The sequence below is a fragment of the Periophthalmus magnuspinnatus genome, chromosome 6 (genome assembly GCF_009829125.3).
Source record: "Periophthalmus magnuspinnatus isolate fPerMag1 chromosome 6, fPerMag1.2.pri, whole genome shotgun sequence".
In the NCBI taxonomy this organism is placed as follows: domain Eukaryota; kingdom Metazoa; phylum Chordata; class Actinopteri; order Gobiiformes; family Gobiidae; genus Periophthalmus; species Periophthalmus magnuspinnatus.
In genome coordinates this window covers 6,153,039-6,171,796 of record NC_047131.1, presented here as the reverse complement: position 1 = coordinate 6,171,796, position 18,758 = coordinate 6,153,039, and the positions used below count along the sequence as shown (strand labels likewise).

The 18,758-nt window shown below is 39.2% G+C and overlaps 1 protein-coding gene across 2 annotated transcripts in view; it reads left to right on the top strand.

Annotated features, from left to right (window-relative positions):
- peak1 (pseudopodium-enriched atypical kinase 1) overlaps positions 1-18,111 on the top strand; it is a 108,849-nt gene extending 90,738 nt beyond the window's left edge. For both annotated transcript variants that reach the window (XM_033968303.2, XM_055222740.1), the window contains exons 6-8: positions 4,491-4,723; positions 8,997-9,760; positions 13,875-18,111. In XM_033968303.2, the coding sequence (XP_033824194.1) occupies positions 4,491-4,723; positions 8,997-9,760; positions 13,875-15,302 (2,425 nt within the window). In that variant the 3' untranslated portion in view covers positions 15,303-18,111. The remainder of the gene's footprint in view (positions 1-4,490; positions 4,724-8,996; positions 9,761-13,874) is intronic.
- The last annotated feature ends 647 nt before the right edge of the window (positions 18,112-18,758 follow it).

The window sequence follows — 18,758 nt, the reverse complement described above, 5'->3', positions numbered from 1 at the left end:
AAATCGTCTCAGGAAAAGTTCATTTTGTCCTGTTTGTTGATCCTTGTTCAAACGTGTGTCTTGTTTTGACATAGCAGCAGGTTAAAGGTCATTATTATCACTCTCACTTTTAACGCAGGCAGGACCATAAACATGTCTGGAACCTGGTTCAGACTCAGAGCCTTAGGGTGACACCACGTAACCAGCGTTTTAACTCAAGTGTCTAACATCAATGACCTGTCTCAAAATTATATGCACTAAATGAATGAGTAGAAGCACTGCAGATGGTTTAAGCTGTATTTTAATCTGCTTTTATAGTTGTTGTTTTTTTGAGAAACTTACTTGTTTTTTTCATATTTTCTGTATTATTCAACTTAAAGGTGCACTGTGTAACTTTCCTGGTGGGCAGTCCTTTATATTACTGCTTTGCCTCAAATGTTCCATAGTATAGCATTAAGCGTATCCATTTTGCATTTATTCATGTACATCTCTTTTAATAGATGAAAAAATACCTTGAAAAACATGCATTCACCTCTCCACAGATATGACCTGTAACTTGGCCTGGTGGTTTCACGCTCTTCTCTCCATGGAGATAAATAAGTTGAATGCCATACTGAGGAATATTCCTGGCTAAGCAGCTCTGAAAAGTTACGTTTTGAACCTTTAAGAACTGATGTATCATTTGTCATAGTATATTTTTTGTGTTTTTATGAGTCATTAGGTTTTGATGATTGAAAATTTTTAGTCATATAAAGAGAATAGATGTTGCTACAATCAGGAAGACACCTCTGAATCACAATATTACAAAAAGAACGTACATGTGCCCAACCCAATGAACTGAACTATTGAACTGTGAATGAACAGTTTAGGAAATCATGAATGTGCAATACGCTGATCAAACTTTGTGGGCAAGGCAAGTTTATTTGTACAGCACAATTTATACACCAAGTAATTCAAAGTGCTTTAGTCCATGTTTGAGGATCCACTCTTTTAAAGTGCATTTGACAAATTCACATATTTTATTTATTAAATGATCTCTTGGTGTCGTAACGGCTAGTGCGGACCAAGTTGACAGTGTTTATTTACAGTTTGTGCTAAAACAGTTTAATAGTTTGTTTAACACACACGGGGAGCAGGGAGCGGGAGGCAGACCAGACGGGCGTAGTGCAGAGCAGGAACGGGAAAACCAGGACCGGAACAGGGACAGGATCAGGACGAGACCAGGGCAAGCCAAGCAGGGGTTGTCCGGAGTGGGCACGGAGACAGCCAGGGCCGGAGCACGACGGGACCAGGGAAGACCTAGCAGGGGTAATCCAGAGAGCGGGAGCCAGGGTCGTAGACGGGAAGCAAGCCGGAGACCAAGACAGGACAGGAGGCAAGGCAGAAGGGTGGACTATACCGGAGCGCAGAGGCAAGAGCAGGAACGAGCGAGAGCAGGAATCTGGAAGATGGCAAAAATCCAATGATAACAGGCAGACAGGTAACAAAATGCAAAAACTAAGCTGGAGCATTCACATGGCTCCAAGTGTCTTCTGCCGAGCCCTCATATACTCGGCAGCAGGTGACGGTAATTGCGCTGATGTGCCCCAGGTGTGCGCGGGAGGAGTCAGGAACTCCGCCCAGCTGCAAAGCAGACAGGTAGGGGAGGGGGAGAGAGCACAGGAGGACAGATAATGCAGGCCCCATGACACTTGGTTTGGTGGGATGGTACCTGAAGTGGATATTCATCATAATTTTACATCAGTTAAGAGGCAGTTGGTTCCAAAAAGTAGAAAACAAGTTGACAAATACAGGAAGTAGTTGTGAGTTCTTAAATGGAATCCCTCCGACAATCTCTCAGTTATCGCTTTATTTGTCAAATCATAACTGTTGTGAAATTTAGACAAGTCCTGGCCTCTGTTAACATTATGGTTGCTAGGTTACACACGTATAGATTTACCAAAACTTCAAAACTAGAAAAGACAAGGGAAGAGTTTTGGTAAAAGCTTAAATCTAATTATGTTAATAGTGTTTTAGAGGGTGGGCAGTCTTATCTTAATGCAGAGAATAACTGAAGAATAACAGATAATCCAAACCTGTAGCCCTAGTAGTCTATATAACTGTTCTTATTTACAACTACTTAAATAGCCATGTGTTTCTCTCACCTCAGGGATCTATTTTTATCACTTTTTGACAACATTTGACAAACTAGTTACCTTTGCTGTCACTGTATTTGTGCTGATGGTCTCCTCCGGGGTCTACAGTCCCGTCACATGTTTAACAGGCACTGTACAGTATGACTCTTCACTTCCTATTGGCCCAGATTTTTCAGTTTTGTTTTTTTTAAATGGCCTGTACTACCACTGTAAATTATCATATATATATATAGCAATTTCTCTGATAATAAACATAATACCAAAGTTACAGACAGGACATAGTTAACCTGCTGGCCGCTGCATTCTAAATAGGAAGTGAGTGTGAGTGCACTTCCTGCTAAAACGACTCTGGCTCCAATTCACTTTACATTGAAAAAGTGTCGCCCCTCTCCCATAATTGTTGCGGTCAGGCTTGTCAAAATGTTTATATTAATCCACTCTAGTTGATCTTTGTATTTTTATTTTGCTATTGTGTCCTTAAAGCAAGATGTGACCATTTTTAACAGATAAATCAGTTGCCTTCTTCAGTTGCGGATTGGTTCTTTGGTTGCTATGATACTCACAACTGAGATTCCAAATATAAAACTCAGCTCCAAATTCACCCCTGTAACTTCTAACCTCGATGAGCTTCATTTGACTAGAGCCGAACACTATGGGTGACGTCACACTCACTTAGTCCACTTCTTTGTACAGTCTAGAGACAGGGTCAACTTTTCTTCTTTCAGGTACATTGTTACTAAGAATCATGGGAAACAAACTGCCTGTCCATCCCAAACACTTGATCCTCTCTCATGGAGCATGTTCGAGAGTGACAAAACGATAAACAGTAGGCAGGGATTTGAGAACTGTAAGGAAACAACTGTATGACACTATCCCAGACATCTGTGTGATCCTTCTGTCCAGGTAGGTTCCATAGAAAATGAAAATTCAAATCTATCAACTGAAAAAAGTTTTAGAGTGAAAACATTTTGCTGTCCATCCAAGTGGCTTCTTCAGTCCTGGTCATGATACTGATGGGACAGATATAAGGCAGTGTCCCACCCACCTGACCAGAACTGAAAAAGCCACTTGGATGGACGACAGAACACTTTAACTCTAAAACCTTTTTTTCCAGTTGACAGATTGTACCATACTAGACCGTTGTTTCTGTGCCACAGTGCAATATCACAGCGGCAGAAAAGACTAAGTGGGCAGGGCTAAGGCTTCAAACTGAAACATGTTTCTGACTCATTGTACTGACTGAACAGTATTTGAACAGTATTATAAGACCCATCTTTTAGTCACTAAGTACACAGCGGTGGTAGGACGTCCTATTGTTATATAATCGTCAGCTCATTTCAAGGAGCAAAGGAGTAACACTAAAGGAATGAAATGTAACATGTCATAAAATGGCTGAATGTTTCATTATAGCACACTCTGTCATGATGGGATATTGTACTAGTGTAAAGATTTACAGATGAAAAACAGGGCAGCTGACAAGAATCATAGAGTAGGGCTGGGTTTTGGTGCTCTGACTGATCAGATTTTTTTTATTTATATTTTTTTATTATTATTTCTTTATTCTATTTATTTTCTTAATGAACACAAATAAAATGTCTGTCAACTAGGGCTGCTATATTAATCACAATCAAATTGAAATGACAACCCCTTTTTATTAAAACATAAACGTCAGAAAAATCTCAATTAGATTTTTTCCCAAATTGATCAGCCCTAGTGTCAAATCCAAAGATTTGGGAATGACAGTGTCTAATGTTTAATGATTGTGATATGAAATGGTTATTCCTATTCTTTTTAAACAAACATAAATACATATTAATCTATATGGCAACTATGATAATGCAAGGCTTACCTAAAACATACAAAACTCAATATTAATCAACATACACAAGCATTTAAACAGTTCAAGTTCCTGAGGTTCCTGGGTCTGTGACTTGTCCAAATAGATTAAAGTGGAACTAAACACTTTTTTCTGCTACTTAAGTGTGTATGTGGTGTTTTAGTAGCATTATCTACTGTCCTGAGTAATTTTTTGGCAAATATTGTGTAAACTAGATAAATGTGCATCTTTGTGGTTGAAAATCTATAAAACTGTATGTGTGCTGCCTCCAGTGGCCACTGCAAGTACTTGTAGTTGGTGATATCACGCATGACTGCTCTATTAACAGTCAGGTGTTTCTGATTGCAAACACCTGGCTGCAGGGGCGGAGTTTGAAGTGTAGGTACCTGTTAGACCAATCACACTGTTTTTATACCTCCAGACCCCGCCCCTCCTCCTCTCTCGCTCTCTTCTTTAGTCCACAGGTACTGACCAGTTTAGCAGCTCCAAGTGAAATGTGGTTGAGGGCAGAGTTTTTAATATTTCTCTCTTCTCTACAGCCAAGTCTCTCTGCCTGTGAGTCGGTCTCGGGATGTGGACGTTCGGGGCATCACACCACTGCCCTCTAAAGTGGACCTGGGTCTGGTTCTGGGGGAGGAGCTGATAAACCAGGCCCTGACCTCTGCTGCAGTGAGTGAAGGCAGTGCCAGCCTCGAGGAGCCAGAGGAAGAGCCCTCCAACCACTCCCACTCTCCTGCCTCCAGCCAGTGCAGCGCCACCTACAGCAACCTCGGTGAGACACACTTTTGTTACATTCAACTGCTGGAAACATGTAGAATTATGTATTTCCAAAGAAATATATCTGTTATGACAAGTGGGGTGAGTGATTCAGTGGATCCTTTAAGTGTAAAATCAGGTACTTCTGTAGGACAAGCGAATATCATTAAAATACAAGATCAGCCTCTTACTGTCGTTGCACAAAAATATATGTCACACTGAGCTTGAATACTTGAATACTACTTTACTATTACAAATGGGACGCCAGTGTGTTTTGACCTATGGAAGTCTTCATCTTTATCACATATGTCTGCTGTTGGATCATAATATTAATCATGAGCTAGAGTATGCAGTCTGATTCATTAATTTTTATTTATTTTTTTCCTTTTTTTAATGACAGTTTTGTAACATATCAATCTGGAACAGCTCTTGTTGAATGTATGAGGGTCATTCAATAAATAAGGTGAATTTTTCGGTATAAGGACTAAAAATAGAAGCTTACTTTATTTTTTATTTTTTTTGTTTTGTTTTACTTGTTTTTCACATGGATGTAATTTCTTTTGCAGATAAAAAAAAAAAACAACCGTTAAAATTCATAGGAGAATGTCAACTGTGTATGGTGCCACATGTTTCAGCCAAAAAATGTCTACAAGTGGGCTAAATTGTTTAAAGAAGGACGGAGCAGTGTTGAGGATGAAGGCAGGGAGGCTACAGAAGTGAGGTCTCCTGAGGTGATCAAACCATACACAGTTGACATTCTCCTATGAATTTCAACAGGTTTGCACCTTCAGCAACCAAAAACTTGATAACTGACCGCTGTTCAATCCTGGAGCATGCTTCTTGGTCGGCCATCTTTGTTAATCGCCAAAACTCTCAAAGTTTTTTTTTTAACCTGCAAAAGAAATTAAATCCATGTGAAAAACAAGTAAAACAAAAAATATATAAAAAGTAAGCTTTTATCTGTATTAAAAGTCCTTATACTGAAAAATTCACCTTATTTATTGAATGACCCTCGTAATTGGGGACAAAAGCCAGAACGTCATTAAGAATATTTGAAGGTGATTGATGGAGATGTCACCACAACCAAACAAGAACAAGTTTGAGAAATAAAACTTTGGTTAAATCCAATTGAGGAAAAACACTAGATCTTTACTGTCCACAAATCACTTCCCTCGCCATGTTTTTAAAAGCAAATAGTTCTGCAAAAATAGTCTGAAGTACCCCCATCCGCATCACCATGTTTGTTTTGGTTTGTTTGGCTGCTTCACCTTTGGCTCCGCCCAAACCACAATGCTGCTCAGTGACTGGTCTGAACCGCTGGTTAACTGGACAACTGCAACAGTAGGAGCCAGTCCAGATGGATTCTGAGGAGTTTGTGAATATATATATAATATATAATATATATAGATATATGACAAGACACTTTTGCCTGGGTGAATATGTTGTTGTGATGTGTGGGTGGTCAAGGCTGTAAGTGAAATGTGTAATTCCATGTCAGAAGTTTCCTGATCACCACCAACTTGCAAATAACTGTAACCATAATTATGTTTAATAAGAAATGGACTTTAGGTTTGTGTTAAAATGCATTCTGTCCTGTCCTGTGCCTAAAATACGCGTTATGTAATACACAAAATGTTGGCTGAATCGTTTAAGTAGCACAAATTTATCAGGACAGAAATATCCCAAACTGTGGGTAGTGGGAGATCTACACTCCCACACTACGATACCATTTTCATTTTTACTAATGAGCAAAGTGTGCTTTTGAATTACAGTTCATTTGAGGAAAAGTCTTTGCTCAGGTCAAGTTTTGAACGGTAGAAATAGATAGTAAATGTAATCTAATTACTCCATTTTACTCACTTACTTCCCAACACTAACCTTGTACACCAAGATGGATTTTCAAGTTCACAAACTCACAAGAATCCATTTTGACATACTCCAGCTGTAAGGTTCAAATCCACCCAACCGAAGCAGAAACAAACATGGAGACAGTGACAGACGTACTTCAGCCTGTTTCAGCGTCAATACTGACTTTTTGTTTGTGAACTTTGTGCATTTGTGGACAGGGAAGACCTGTGCTTTTTCTTGACTGGATGTAACAAAAGTTAGATTTTTGGACTTGTTCTGCTGTTGTGACATTTCGGTCAATCATATTCAAATATTTAGATATTCATAGTCATTCAGCAATGGCTGTTTCAAACTGATGTGTTGAGTCAGAGAGGTACACACGTCAAACTGGAGTCAGGTTTGCACTGTTTTGTTCTACCTTGTTCAAACTGTAAAGCTCTTATCTGAAAAGTGAGTGCTTTAGGGGTCAATCCAGTCTCGTTTTCAAAATGAAAAGTCTAAATTAGATCTTCAAGGATTCTTTGCAAAATCTGATTGAAAAAAACAAAGAGATTCATGTCACACTGACATTAAATAAAAATCCTTAATTGTGCAAGTGAGATGCCAGCTCCATGTTTTGACTTTAGTCATCATTTTCATCAGGACAAACATGCCCTGGTTTGTCTTTTACTTTGTTGGATTCATTTGATCATCATTTCCATTCTGTGATTAGCTCTGTTGAAATCCTTAATTTTCACACATTGACTTGGTGACTCTCTCTCTCACTTGACTTGCTCGACTTTACAGTAGAGGCAAAGCTGGTTTAGTCGCACTGGGCAGAGGAGGCAGAGGCTTCATTAGGGCTTATCTCTGCTTTAACACAGGACAAAATGGACTCTATTATAATGGAACACTTTCAATAATGAACATTTATCTAAAGAGTTAAAGGACGAATGGTAGGTTATTTTATTTTATATGTTTGTCTATAGTTGTTCGTTGTCTTTTTATTCTCATTCCTGTTCTGTATTAAACAGTATTATGTCCGTGTTGATGCATGTTTTGATTATTCACATGTTTTCTCTGATATTCTCTGTAGTGTCCAGAATGTCTCCATAGCAACAAGAATCTGCATTTTTCCATTTTGCTGTGATCATTTGCAAATATTAAAGAATCTATTGCACTTTTCCTTTTAATGAAAAATGCATGAAATGAGGATAAGAAATAGTTCACCTGATCACAATAGTGTAGTTTATTGGAACTTATTAAGAAGGTATTTAGAGAAAAAAGCATTTTGCATATTCAATTAACAATAGATGTTCTTATAATGAACTCACTCATTAATGCTAAATAATGGTGTGAAAATAATCTAGTCTTTAGGGGTGAATAATGGCACCACTTCCTGAAGCTATTGTGGAAAAAAAAACAAACAACTTTTGTTTATTTATGCTGACAGGAAACACGTGCCAGTTTTGTTTCCTTTGAATAGGACCAGTAATTACAGAGGTATTAACCATAAACAGCAAACCACCTTAGAACTGACCTGTCCCCCATAGAACTGACCTGTCCTCCATAGAACTGACCTGTCCCCCATAGAACTGACCTGTCCTCCATAGAACTGACCTGTCCCCCATAGTACTGACCTGTCCCCCATAGAACTGACCTGTCCCCCATAGAACTGACCTGTCCTCCATAGAACTGACCTGTCCTCCTTCAAACTATCGGGGTTTTAGAATGTTAATGTCACCTGAATGCAACATATTGACACATTAGATACATTTTTTACCACTCCGCAAGACTAAAACCTTCAAACTGATGTTTATCTGTAGAATTCACATAAAAAATAGTACATTGTGTTTAATAGTTAGTTTTACGCAATATTTCCATTGAGCCTTTTTTGTTTCTGTCTGCAATGCAATGTTAAAGTACATTAGACTACTAATTTAACTAAAAATTTGTTAAGAGTGTAATCCTTTTATTTTAAGATTTTACCAAAAGTTTTTTGTACTAATTTTCTAATTTTACTTCCTGTTTGGATACGGACATATGTAGACATATGAACATAACTGTTCCCAAGCAAACATAATATTAACAAAGGCCAAAACGTGTCTAAATTGCCTAGTAGTTACAATTAAACTAATAAAAATAAGTTATTAGGATGAAAATCTCTTCCTTATGCATAAATTGTCCTTCATTTTGGATGGTTGAGCTATTCTGTTTTACAACACGGCGCTACTTCCTGTATATTTTGTTTTTTGTTTTCAACATTTTTCCACAAACTGACACTTAACTGAAGTAAAACTATGCTAAATATTTACCACAGGTGCCATCCCACCAAACCAAGTAATAATTTGCAAAACACAAAAACCTGTTATATGCACGTGAATCTCCTGTAATATTTTCTTATGAAGGTAACAGCAGTTTGATAACATATTTTAAAAAACCTCTCTCTCATCTGCTCGCAGGTCAATCCCGAGCCAACATGATCCCGATGAAGCAACCTCGCAATATGAAATCATCCAACGACACGCTGGCGTCTTTAGATTTGGACGATCTACCTGTTCCCAAAGCTACTCCTCCTCCTCTACCTAAGAAAAACGTCCCACGATCCTGCACTGAACCGATATTAAAAGACACACAAGTTTCTAAACCTAGGGCAGAAGCCAAACCAGGAGGGACAAACTTAAGCGTTGCCAATCCTTTGTACGATCTTGATTCGACTTGGGAAACAGCTAGCCAAAGTTCATCCCTTAGCTCTGAACCGCATCGTCTGCAAGATCATGAAAGCGGAGACTCTTTGGAAAGACCCAGCAACCACAAAAGCCGTCCCGTGAATAGCATGTCATGTTTGTTAGTGCAAAATTCAGCTCAGAGAGAAAGAAAGGGGTATTTAAGCACAGAGTGTCTAACGGGACGAGCTAAAGCTAGCAGTACAAATAGAGGTGTAACTAAGCAACAACAAACCCCCAAACCTGCGCTTTACAAAGGACTGGACAGCTGGGACGAGGTTGTGGGGAGGATAAGGGGGCTCCACGCGGATACGCTGAGGAAATTATCGTCGAAATGTGAAGACAGGTTTATGGCAGGACAAAAGGATCATCTACGGTTTGGGATGGACAGTTGGTCAGATTTTCGGTTGGTTACGGGGAAGCCTTGCTGTGAGGCGGGAGACGCAGTCTACTACACGGCATCGTACGCCAAGGATCCGGCCACCAGCTACGCCATCAAGGTGAGGACTAGCCACAATATAAACTATGATGAAATAAATACACACAAACAGTAACGGGTGACATATAAATATACTTTGAATATACAAAAATATACAATAACTAAAGAAAAACAGCAGCAGTGCAAAAAACAATACAAGTATAGTAGTAGAAGTGAGTTATTTAAAGCCACAGTGTGTAACTTTTAAGCCAAAATGGACAAGAATAAAAGCATGTTTTTTGGGGTTTTTTTTGTATTTATTGCACTGAAAAACTCTCGTCCTCAACTCTTTCATGGCCTTGCTTGTTTCCATGGAAATGTTGTTCCAGTGTGACATAAAACTTCATGGAGAATGTTCCGAAGTATGGTTTTAAATTTCTGTTTTCATGGACTCATGCAGGTGACGTGCCACCTTCAGAAAGTGACATACTGTACCTTTAAAGTGACAGGTGCTATAAAGCGTTCATGAGTCCAGAGCTTTTCACACTGCAGTACTGGTGCTCTTCTGCAGTTCTAATATATTTTGTTCAGTGTAATTTAATAATTTAATAATACTTTTAGAATTTTTTTTCAAACAAGAATAATTTGAGTTTCCTGTTCCATCCTGAAAGCTTTGTCAGATTTGATTTGAACTGACTTGTTACTGCAATCATGTTGGACTATTCCTGGCTTAGTCTTGATTTAGACTTTTTAGACAATTTTAGACTTAGTTTGATCTTGCTGAAAACCTATTTTTCTTGATAATTCTTATTTTGTGTGGCACACCATAGAACAGAAGTAGAAATAGTGATGCTTTACAAAAATAATATGAAAAGCAAAGAAAAGAGCCACCAATCAGCTGATGGAGCACTATGGATAAATACATGTTTATATAGTGTCACAATACTTTAATGAACTCTAAATCTATTATTTAGCATCTTAAAATATCCATTTGTTCAACTGAAAATTGTGTGAGCTTAAAGCAGGGGGATTTTAACTACAGCAGGAAACTAGTTCTCAAAAGTATTGAAAATCTGATACTAACTGATACTAAAACTAGTAGCCTTTCTTGAATAATTTTACAATGACCTCGAGCTGTATCTTTTTATCTTTTTTATCTTCAATTAGACTAGTATATGCCCATGAACCACTATGGAACCTGCCTGGACACTGAGGGATTACACAGATGTTAGGACAAAGGACACATGGGAATAGCAAAGAAAGGCCTATATACAATTTAACGATGAAAACAGCATTGTATGGTATCGGAGTCAGTATCGAGTATTGAGTCTATTCCTTCGTATCCAAATGGAGTTTTTAGTATTGTGACAACACTGCATGAAACAAAGTTGTTTTTGGAGGCCTGGAGTTGCCCAATCCACTTACTGCAAATTGATCTCTCCAGACTGCCTCCCCCGGGCTGTGTGGGCTTGTGTCGGCTCACATTTGTGTACGTTTCCCTGTTTTTCTCCATGTGTTCATCCCTTTACTGAGAAACAACAACTGAATTGTAGCTTCCTGGAAAACTTTCTTAAATCAAAACACGCAGGTTATTAAAGTGCATATGACAGACTAATCATTCCACTAAAACATTGGTAACAGCTTTAAATTTAAGATTATTCTAAAATTCTTATTTTTTTCCCCCATTTTTGATTTTGGTAATGTGTATTATGTTACTTCCTGTTTGGACGCAGACAGCAGACATGACATACAAAGAGGTAATTCAGTAACTGTTACCTAGCAACCACAATGTAAAGAAGGGTCTAAATACACCTTTACCATTATGCAAAATTCTACATTAAGAGTTTTAACACTTTGGTTGAAACTTTAAGGTCACTTAGGCTATTTTATCTCAAGAACATTGTCAAATTGGTTATATTTACAAAAATTACACATTATTTTTACACTTTTAGGCATCAGATTTGGATGAGATTTATTATTATATCTTGTAATATTCATTGTATGTGGTGTTAGCATTAGCGTTTGCAGCGTGTCTGGGTTGCTGGGCGACGGGAGCAGTTATCTGTCCCATTACGTCGCAGCTTTTGTGATCCACGGAGGAGCAGCCTTCATCAGCCAGGTCCTTCGAAGGATGCAGCCTTTGAATTAGGACTCTTATTACACAATAGTTATAATTGGACTAATAAAAATGAATGATAAGACGTTGTGTATAAGCTGGTCCTACATTTTGGATAGAACATTCAGTATTGATGACCTTTGCGCTACTTCCTGAATTTTTGCACTTTTCTTCTCAACTTTTCCCCCACAAACTGCAGCTTAACTGATGTAAATCTATGATAAATATGTACCACCACCAAACTAAGCCATAAGTGGAAAAACATGAAACCCTGTCATATGCACTTTAAATCAAAACAAGTCGAGAAAGATGAAGGTGGCATTATTAACTCCCCTCCGCGCCACATTGCACTTCAAAGCAGAGTCTTGGTATTAGCAGACAGCTTCAGAGGCTTCCGTGTATTTTCTCTTGCACTGTTATAAATAAGGTAAGAGAGAGGAGCCAACCAGTCAGCCAATTACAGCCTCCCCAGCTCCTCCAGCTCATAGACAACTCCACAGATGCCAGGGAACTAGAGGCAAGTTAGCAGCTACACCATGTAATTTTAATATGGACTTAATGCCTCCGCGGCTTTACTGTACGTGAATGCTTAAGTTAAAGTTGAATATTTCTTGGATCATTGAAAGTTGAGAAAGTGATGAATTTATTAAAGTGGGCGCTACGTTTTTAGTTGGAGCGTTGGGGTTAAAAAATGTGTTTAACTGAATAAATGAAAATAGATATGTTTATGCTAGGCCTGTCACGATAACGCATTTTGCATTTTCATGAAGCAAGCAGATGGCATATTCTCCACCAGAAGCCTTGCATAGTACACCATTTTAATGCTATATTGTGGGACATTTTAGGCAAAGCAAAAACACTTTCATGAAGCAAATTACATAGTGCAAATACATACTTAAACAGCACCAAATGCAGTTTAAACTAGGACTAAATTGTTTTCTGATCAGGACTAAATAAGGTCTAAGCCAGGACTAAATCAGAATTAAAGACACAGTCACACGTAAATGATATCTTGTTTTTGTACTATTTATTTTAAGGTGGGACTACATTTTGTATTTGCATTTGTTTATTAACGGGACAGTGCATTTTAAAAAGAAGAAAAGAATTGTAATAAAAGCTAATTAGCATCATTAGTCCCTTATTGTCAACAAAAAGTGAACATCAGTTACAATTTTCTGTAGAAATAGAAAGTTAAAACCATACTTCAGAACATTCTCCATTGAGGTAGATGTTTTATGCCATACTGTGGAATATTATAGCCAAAGGAAGGAATTTCTATGGAAACAAGTAGGAAGATTCTCTCCTCCAGGCCAAATAAGAGTCAGGTTAGTGGAGATGCAAGCCCGCTCACTGTAAGAACACGTTTTTCAATGCTTTTTAGTTCAGTAAACACAGCCAAAAAATGTCTAAAAAGTTACATACTGTGGCATTAACTACGAAAGACCATGAAGAAGACCATCATTTTGTCTTGAGGTATCAGAGTAGGAACAATACGGTCTGTAGCCTCTTTGCTAACATGTTTAAACAAACAGAAGAGCAGCACATTCCTGTAGAATTACACAGGCCATGTTAAAGGTGAGGCCGCACTGCAGAGCTGTGACAGTCTCATAAAACCTGCGTAAATCAGGCCACAGACCACCTAGGTCAAAGTCAACACTCACACAAAGCAAAAGATAAATCATCGACTAGTTTATACAGTGCAGCATCAGAGGAGGAAGTGTGATGTGGAAGCACTGCATCACAAAATGTTATTTATAATCACCATAATGGTCTCTTATGTAAGTAGGGTTGGAAAAAGTATCGAAAATCAGATACTAATTGATACTAAAACTAGTAAAAAGTTACATTCACAGGACAGAAATGAACCATTTTTGAACCTTTTCTGTAAGTGACAAATGCTTTATGTTGACGGTATGAAATTATCTTTAAAGTTATTCTTACTTGAGCAGTACTTTCCCCATATACTTTGCACTTTTACTATAGTAACATTATTTTGAAGTAACGTTACTCTTACTGATGCCAGCCTTACACTTGCTTAATGTGAATGATAGTGACTCTTATCTGATCTTTGTGTCTCCAGATTTGCAGGAGTAAAGTGAAAGGGACGCAGCAACAGTTCTTCCACAGTCTGGCCGTGAGACAGAGTCTGCCCCTGCACTTCAATATCCAACAGGACTGTGGGCATTTCCTGGCTGATGTCCCGGGACGCCTGCTGCCCTGGGAGGAGGAGGAAGAGGAGGAAGAGGAGGAGGGACTGAAAGACAAAGAAAGTGATGAAGCTAAACCCACAGACTCCAAAGAAAATGTTAAAGAGGAGGAAGCCTCGAGCAGTGGCCTGAGCTGTGGGTCTTTGAGGAGCCGTGTGGTGGTGATCACTCGAGAGGTGCCCTTCCAGACGGTGGCAGACTTTGTACATGACGGCGTCTCTCGTCACACTCTGAACCCAGAACTGTACGAGCGACAGGTGTGTCTCCTGCTGCTACAGCTCTGCTCTGGGCTAGAGCACATGAAGCCCTTCCAGGTCACACACTGCGACCTGCGCCTCGAGAACCTGCTGCTGGTGCACAGCCCGCCCCCTACTGGCCAGGACCCCTTGGAGCCCAACAACAACAGCAGCAGCTCTACGGCTAATCTGAGCACTGCTAATGCTACGGCTAACCTGAGCTCTGCTAAAGTTACAGCTAACCTGAGCTCTGCTAATTCTACAGCTAACCTAAGCTCGGCTAATGCTACGGCTAACCTAAGCTCTGCTAATGCTACGGCTAATACTGTCTCTAGCTCCACCTGCCCCGCCCGCCTCATCATCAGTAACTTTTCTCAGGCCAAGCAGAAGTCCTCTCTGATGGTGGACCCTGGGACTCTGAAGGACCAGTCTCGTCTGGCCCCTGAGATCATTACAGCCACTCAATACAGAAAGTGTGATGAGTTTCAAACAGGGATCCTGATCTATGAGATGCTTCACCGACCCAACCCGTTTGAGGAGCATCCTGAGCTGAAGGAGCGTGAGTACACGTGGGCGGACCTGCCCCCTCTGCCCATGCGCTCACTCTACTCCCAGGGTCTGCAGAGACTGGCCCGGCTCCTGCTCACCGTCAACCCCACCGAGAGGATCCGCATGTCGGACGCCCGCGCCTGTCTGCAGTGTCTGCTGTGGGGGCCCAGGGAGGATCTATTCACTGCTCTGGGCTGCAGTACCGCTGGCGTGCTGTCGGGGGCGTCACACTGCGAGGCCACACTACAAAACTGGCTGGACCTGAAGAGAACTTTAATGATGATAAAGTTTGCAGAGCGTTCGATGGACTTGGGCTGTGGGGTGGGGCTGGAGGACTGGCTTTGCTGTCAATATCTAGCCTTCGCCTCCACTGAGTCCCTGAGCCGTGTGGTGCACATCCTACAGCAGCCACAGGGGGGCGCTCACAATCACAACCAAACTCAAAGCGGGCCCACCCTGGTCCACAGTAACAGCACCCCTCTCTCTCACCTCCACCTGACCCCCTCCCAACTCTGACTGTCACCATGGAAACAGGACTTGGCAAATCCCTGGATCTGTGGGAACTCCCAGAATTCCCATATCAGTTTTCCACATTTTTACAACAATTCATCAAAGTATTTTATAGCTTATAGTGTCACCTGATGTTCTGTATGATTAGTGAAGCCTTTTTAGACAATTTAGGATTTATGGTTTCAGCTTCAATCCTCATTTTAATATAAAAGGATCATAAAATCTATTTCAATTTATGTAACAATGAAAGAGATTAATGAAGAGAAAGTATTTAATATAAAGGCAATCAAAATACGCCATTTATATTTTAATCAACAGTTATCCCATGACATAAACCAAAGATTAAAGAGGGGGTTTTATGAAAAATCAATTTTTTGAGCTTTCTACCATGTTATAAACGTGTTGCCTCATCAAAAACATGCCTTAAGAGGTTTTAGATGTCATCCATGCATGTTTAAGTAATCTAGTGATCTCTCCTGGGCCCTATTTGAACCCTCTTTATGGTAAACTGTAAGATCCTGTACAAGACTACATCACATAAATATACAAAAGCATGTACTCAGCAACTTACCAATGTGTGATGTGTAGTAGTTTTCATTAGTGGGATGCACATTGATTTTGTTGCGATAGCGCTCTGAAGGGGGGGTGACTTAATGTAGAGAGCAAAGGTTGGGGATACTCAGAGTGTCAAAAACGAAAGTTAAACTTATAAAATATATTAAGATGCTGTTTGGGGCGAATATAGCATTTTAAAAACATTAAATATGATACAATATCTATGATCTAAATATTTTATGAGTTAGCAGTTAATACCCCAGAGAAAAAAATACCCCCTCTTTAAGTACTGTTCGAAATAGTCTGTTACAGTTACTATTTTCCTTTAATGTAGCTTTAATTTTAGAGATTGACTTCATTTAATATTTTGAACAGAGATATGAACAAATATTGACAGTGGCACATAAACTCACTAATTACAGCCAATTTCTGCATAAAAGAAACACATTGAGCCCTACATAAATCTTTTGTGGAACATGTGAGCGTGTTATGGACTGCAAAAGTTGTTTCTATGGTGAAAGTTGGTTTTGGCGTTACATGATATTTGCACATTCACTCGGCAAAGACTGAGGAGGACTCCAGAACTTTAAGGGAACTTTGGGATTTTTGATACAAGAGGACTGTTTAAAGTTTGCCTGGACATTTTTGGACCTGCTCATATACGATTCTTTTTCAAACCACTTTCCACCACTTTTTTGTAGAGCAGACAGTAGATTTTTAGTTTTATTTTGGTTGCATCAAAACCGCTTCATGATATACATTCAGATCTTATATGGAAAAGATATCACTCCGAGCTACTGTTCAACCTGCACAGCTTTTTATTGTAGACCTGATCTCAAACACCTGGTAGTTGCTTGAGGAGTGTTGATCTTCATATTATTGGAAACCTACATTTGTTTTGTAATTTTATGGCATCATTTAAGCTGCATTTCGTAAATTTTTCTGGTTTGGAATACACTACATGCCTGTTTCCATGGAGATATTATTACTTTGTCTGGAATGTTCCACAGTATGGTACTAAAACTTAACCAAATTTGCATTTCTTAAAACGAATTCCTTGAAAAACATGTGTTCTTACAGTGAGCAGGCACTCCACTCCACAGACCTAACCTGTAACTTGGCGTGGTGGCGTCAGGCAAAACAATAACACCTCCACAGAGAGAAGGCGACAAACCCTCTACCAGAAAAGTTACATAGTGGAACTTAAATACACACACGCACACGTCTCCATAGTGACAGTGTTAACATTATTTTTAATCTTCTATCATGGATCAAATGCAGTAAATACTTAATAACACAACACAATCTACTAAAGGTGTATTATGTAACTTTTCTAATGTGGGGTCTGTTACCTGCTTGTCTCCATGGAGATGTTATTGCTTTGCCAGAAATGTTCTACACAGTGGCATTAAGCGTATCATCTGGGGTTAATGAAATGCCAAATGTTTTATTGCTCTAAAACACATTCAAACAAACATGGATTCTTACAGCGAGCAGGCACTCCTCTCCACAGATCTGGCGCGTAACTTGGCCGAGACGCACCGCTTTTTGCACACGTTTAATGGTTCTTCAGAAAAGTTTCGTAGTGCAACTTTATTTTACTCATTGAATCAGTGCCATATTGTGAAACATTCAATCGAAGCAACAATGAGACAAGAAGGTCCTCCAGAAAAATGTCATAATGCAGCTTTATTTTACTCATTCAATCATTTTAAGGCGATAATTATGGTCCACAGTATGCTCAGAACAAGCAGTGTGCGTTTGTTGTTGTAGATTTTGATTTGAGGAGTGCGTGTGGACAGCACTGGTGGCCGTCCTTTGTATTGTATTGAAAAAAGCCTTTATAAAGTCTAGTACATAGCATTTATATCTTATGTATAATCTCACCGTTTTGTTGAACTTGCAGCACCTGTTGTGTTAAAATAATTTGAATTTCTATCACTTTAGCTTGTTTTGCTGTAAGAAGTGCTATGTGTTTAACCAATAAGAATAGGGGAACTAATATAAATGACTGTACAGTATTTTAACCCCTTGTAAATGTTAAACCACTTTCAGGCCAAAAGAGGGCGCCATTTTAACATATTTACGACTTGCATAAATACGTTGATGTGTTTTTTTTCTTAATTTGAATTGCCACTGAAGCAGATAAACAATAGCTTTGTCATAGGTTTAAAATGTACATTGTGCGCTCTGACCTGCCAGTGTTGACTGTTGAAGTTAACCAACAATATGGCCACAATAAATGTTTTTAGAAATGAAATGCTGAGTGTGTTACTTTTTATTAAACATTAGAAAGCTGACTACATGATTTTGTTGTCCCCAAATTGTCCCAAGGTGCAACAATCATAAGGATAACAAGCCTTGACCAGCCTTGAGCAGAAGGACACCTGGCGACATCTACTGGTCAATATGAGAACTGCACTGATTTTTAAAAATGTTCAGATGACCAATTCTAATGGGTTCAAGTATCAAAAAATAAACCAGATGATGTGATGGTCCCCTCACTGTACCTCTGTAGCTCCAGACTGTTCCACATGACCCACGGGTTTATGATGCCACCTTAGAGTGACCAGGACACAGACAGATCAGTCTCTCCCTTGTGGTAAGTCTGGTCCAGTTTGTTCAGGTGAGCACAGAGTTTGAGCCACAGATGGAAAGAGGAAAAGATATTTGACAACTCAGGTAAGCACGTGTTGTTGTTTTTTTGTTTTTTTGTTTTTTTGCTTGTTTGTTAGTTGTTGTTTTTTTTGTTGTATTGTTTTTTTGGGGGGGGGGTTTCTTGTTGTTGTTTTGTTTTTTTGTTTTGTTGGGTTTTTTTTGGGGGGGGGGGTTAATTCTTTGTTTTTTGTTTAGTTTTTGTTTGGTTTTTTTGCAGTGGTGGTGGGGGGTAGGTTTTGTTTTTTTTTT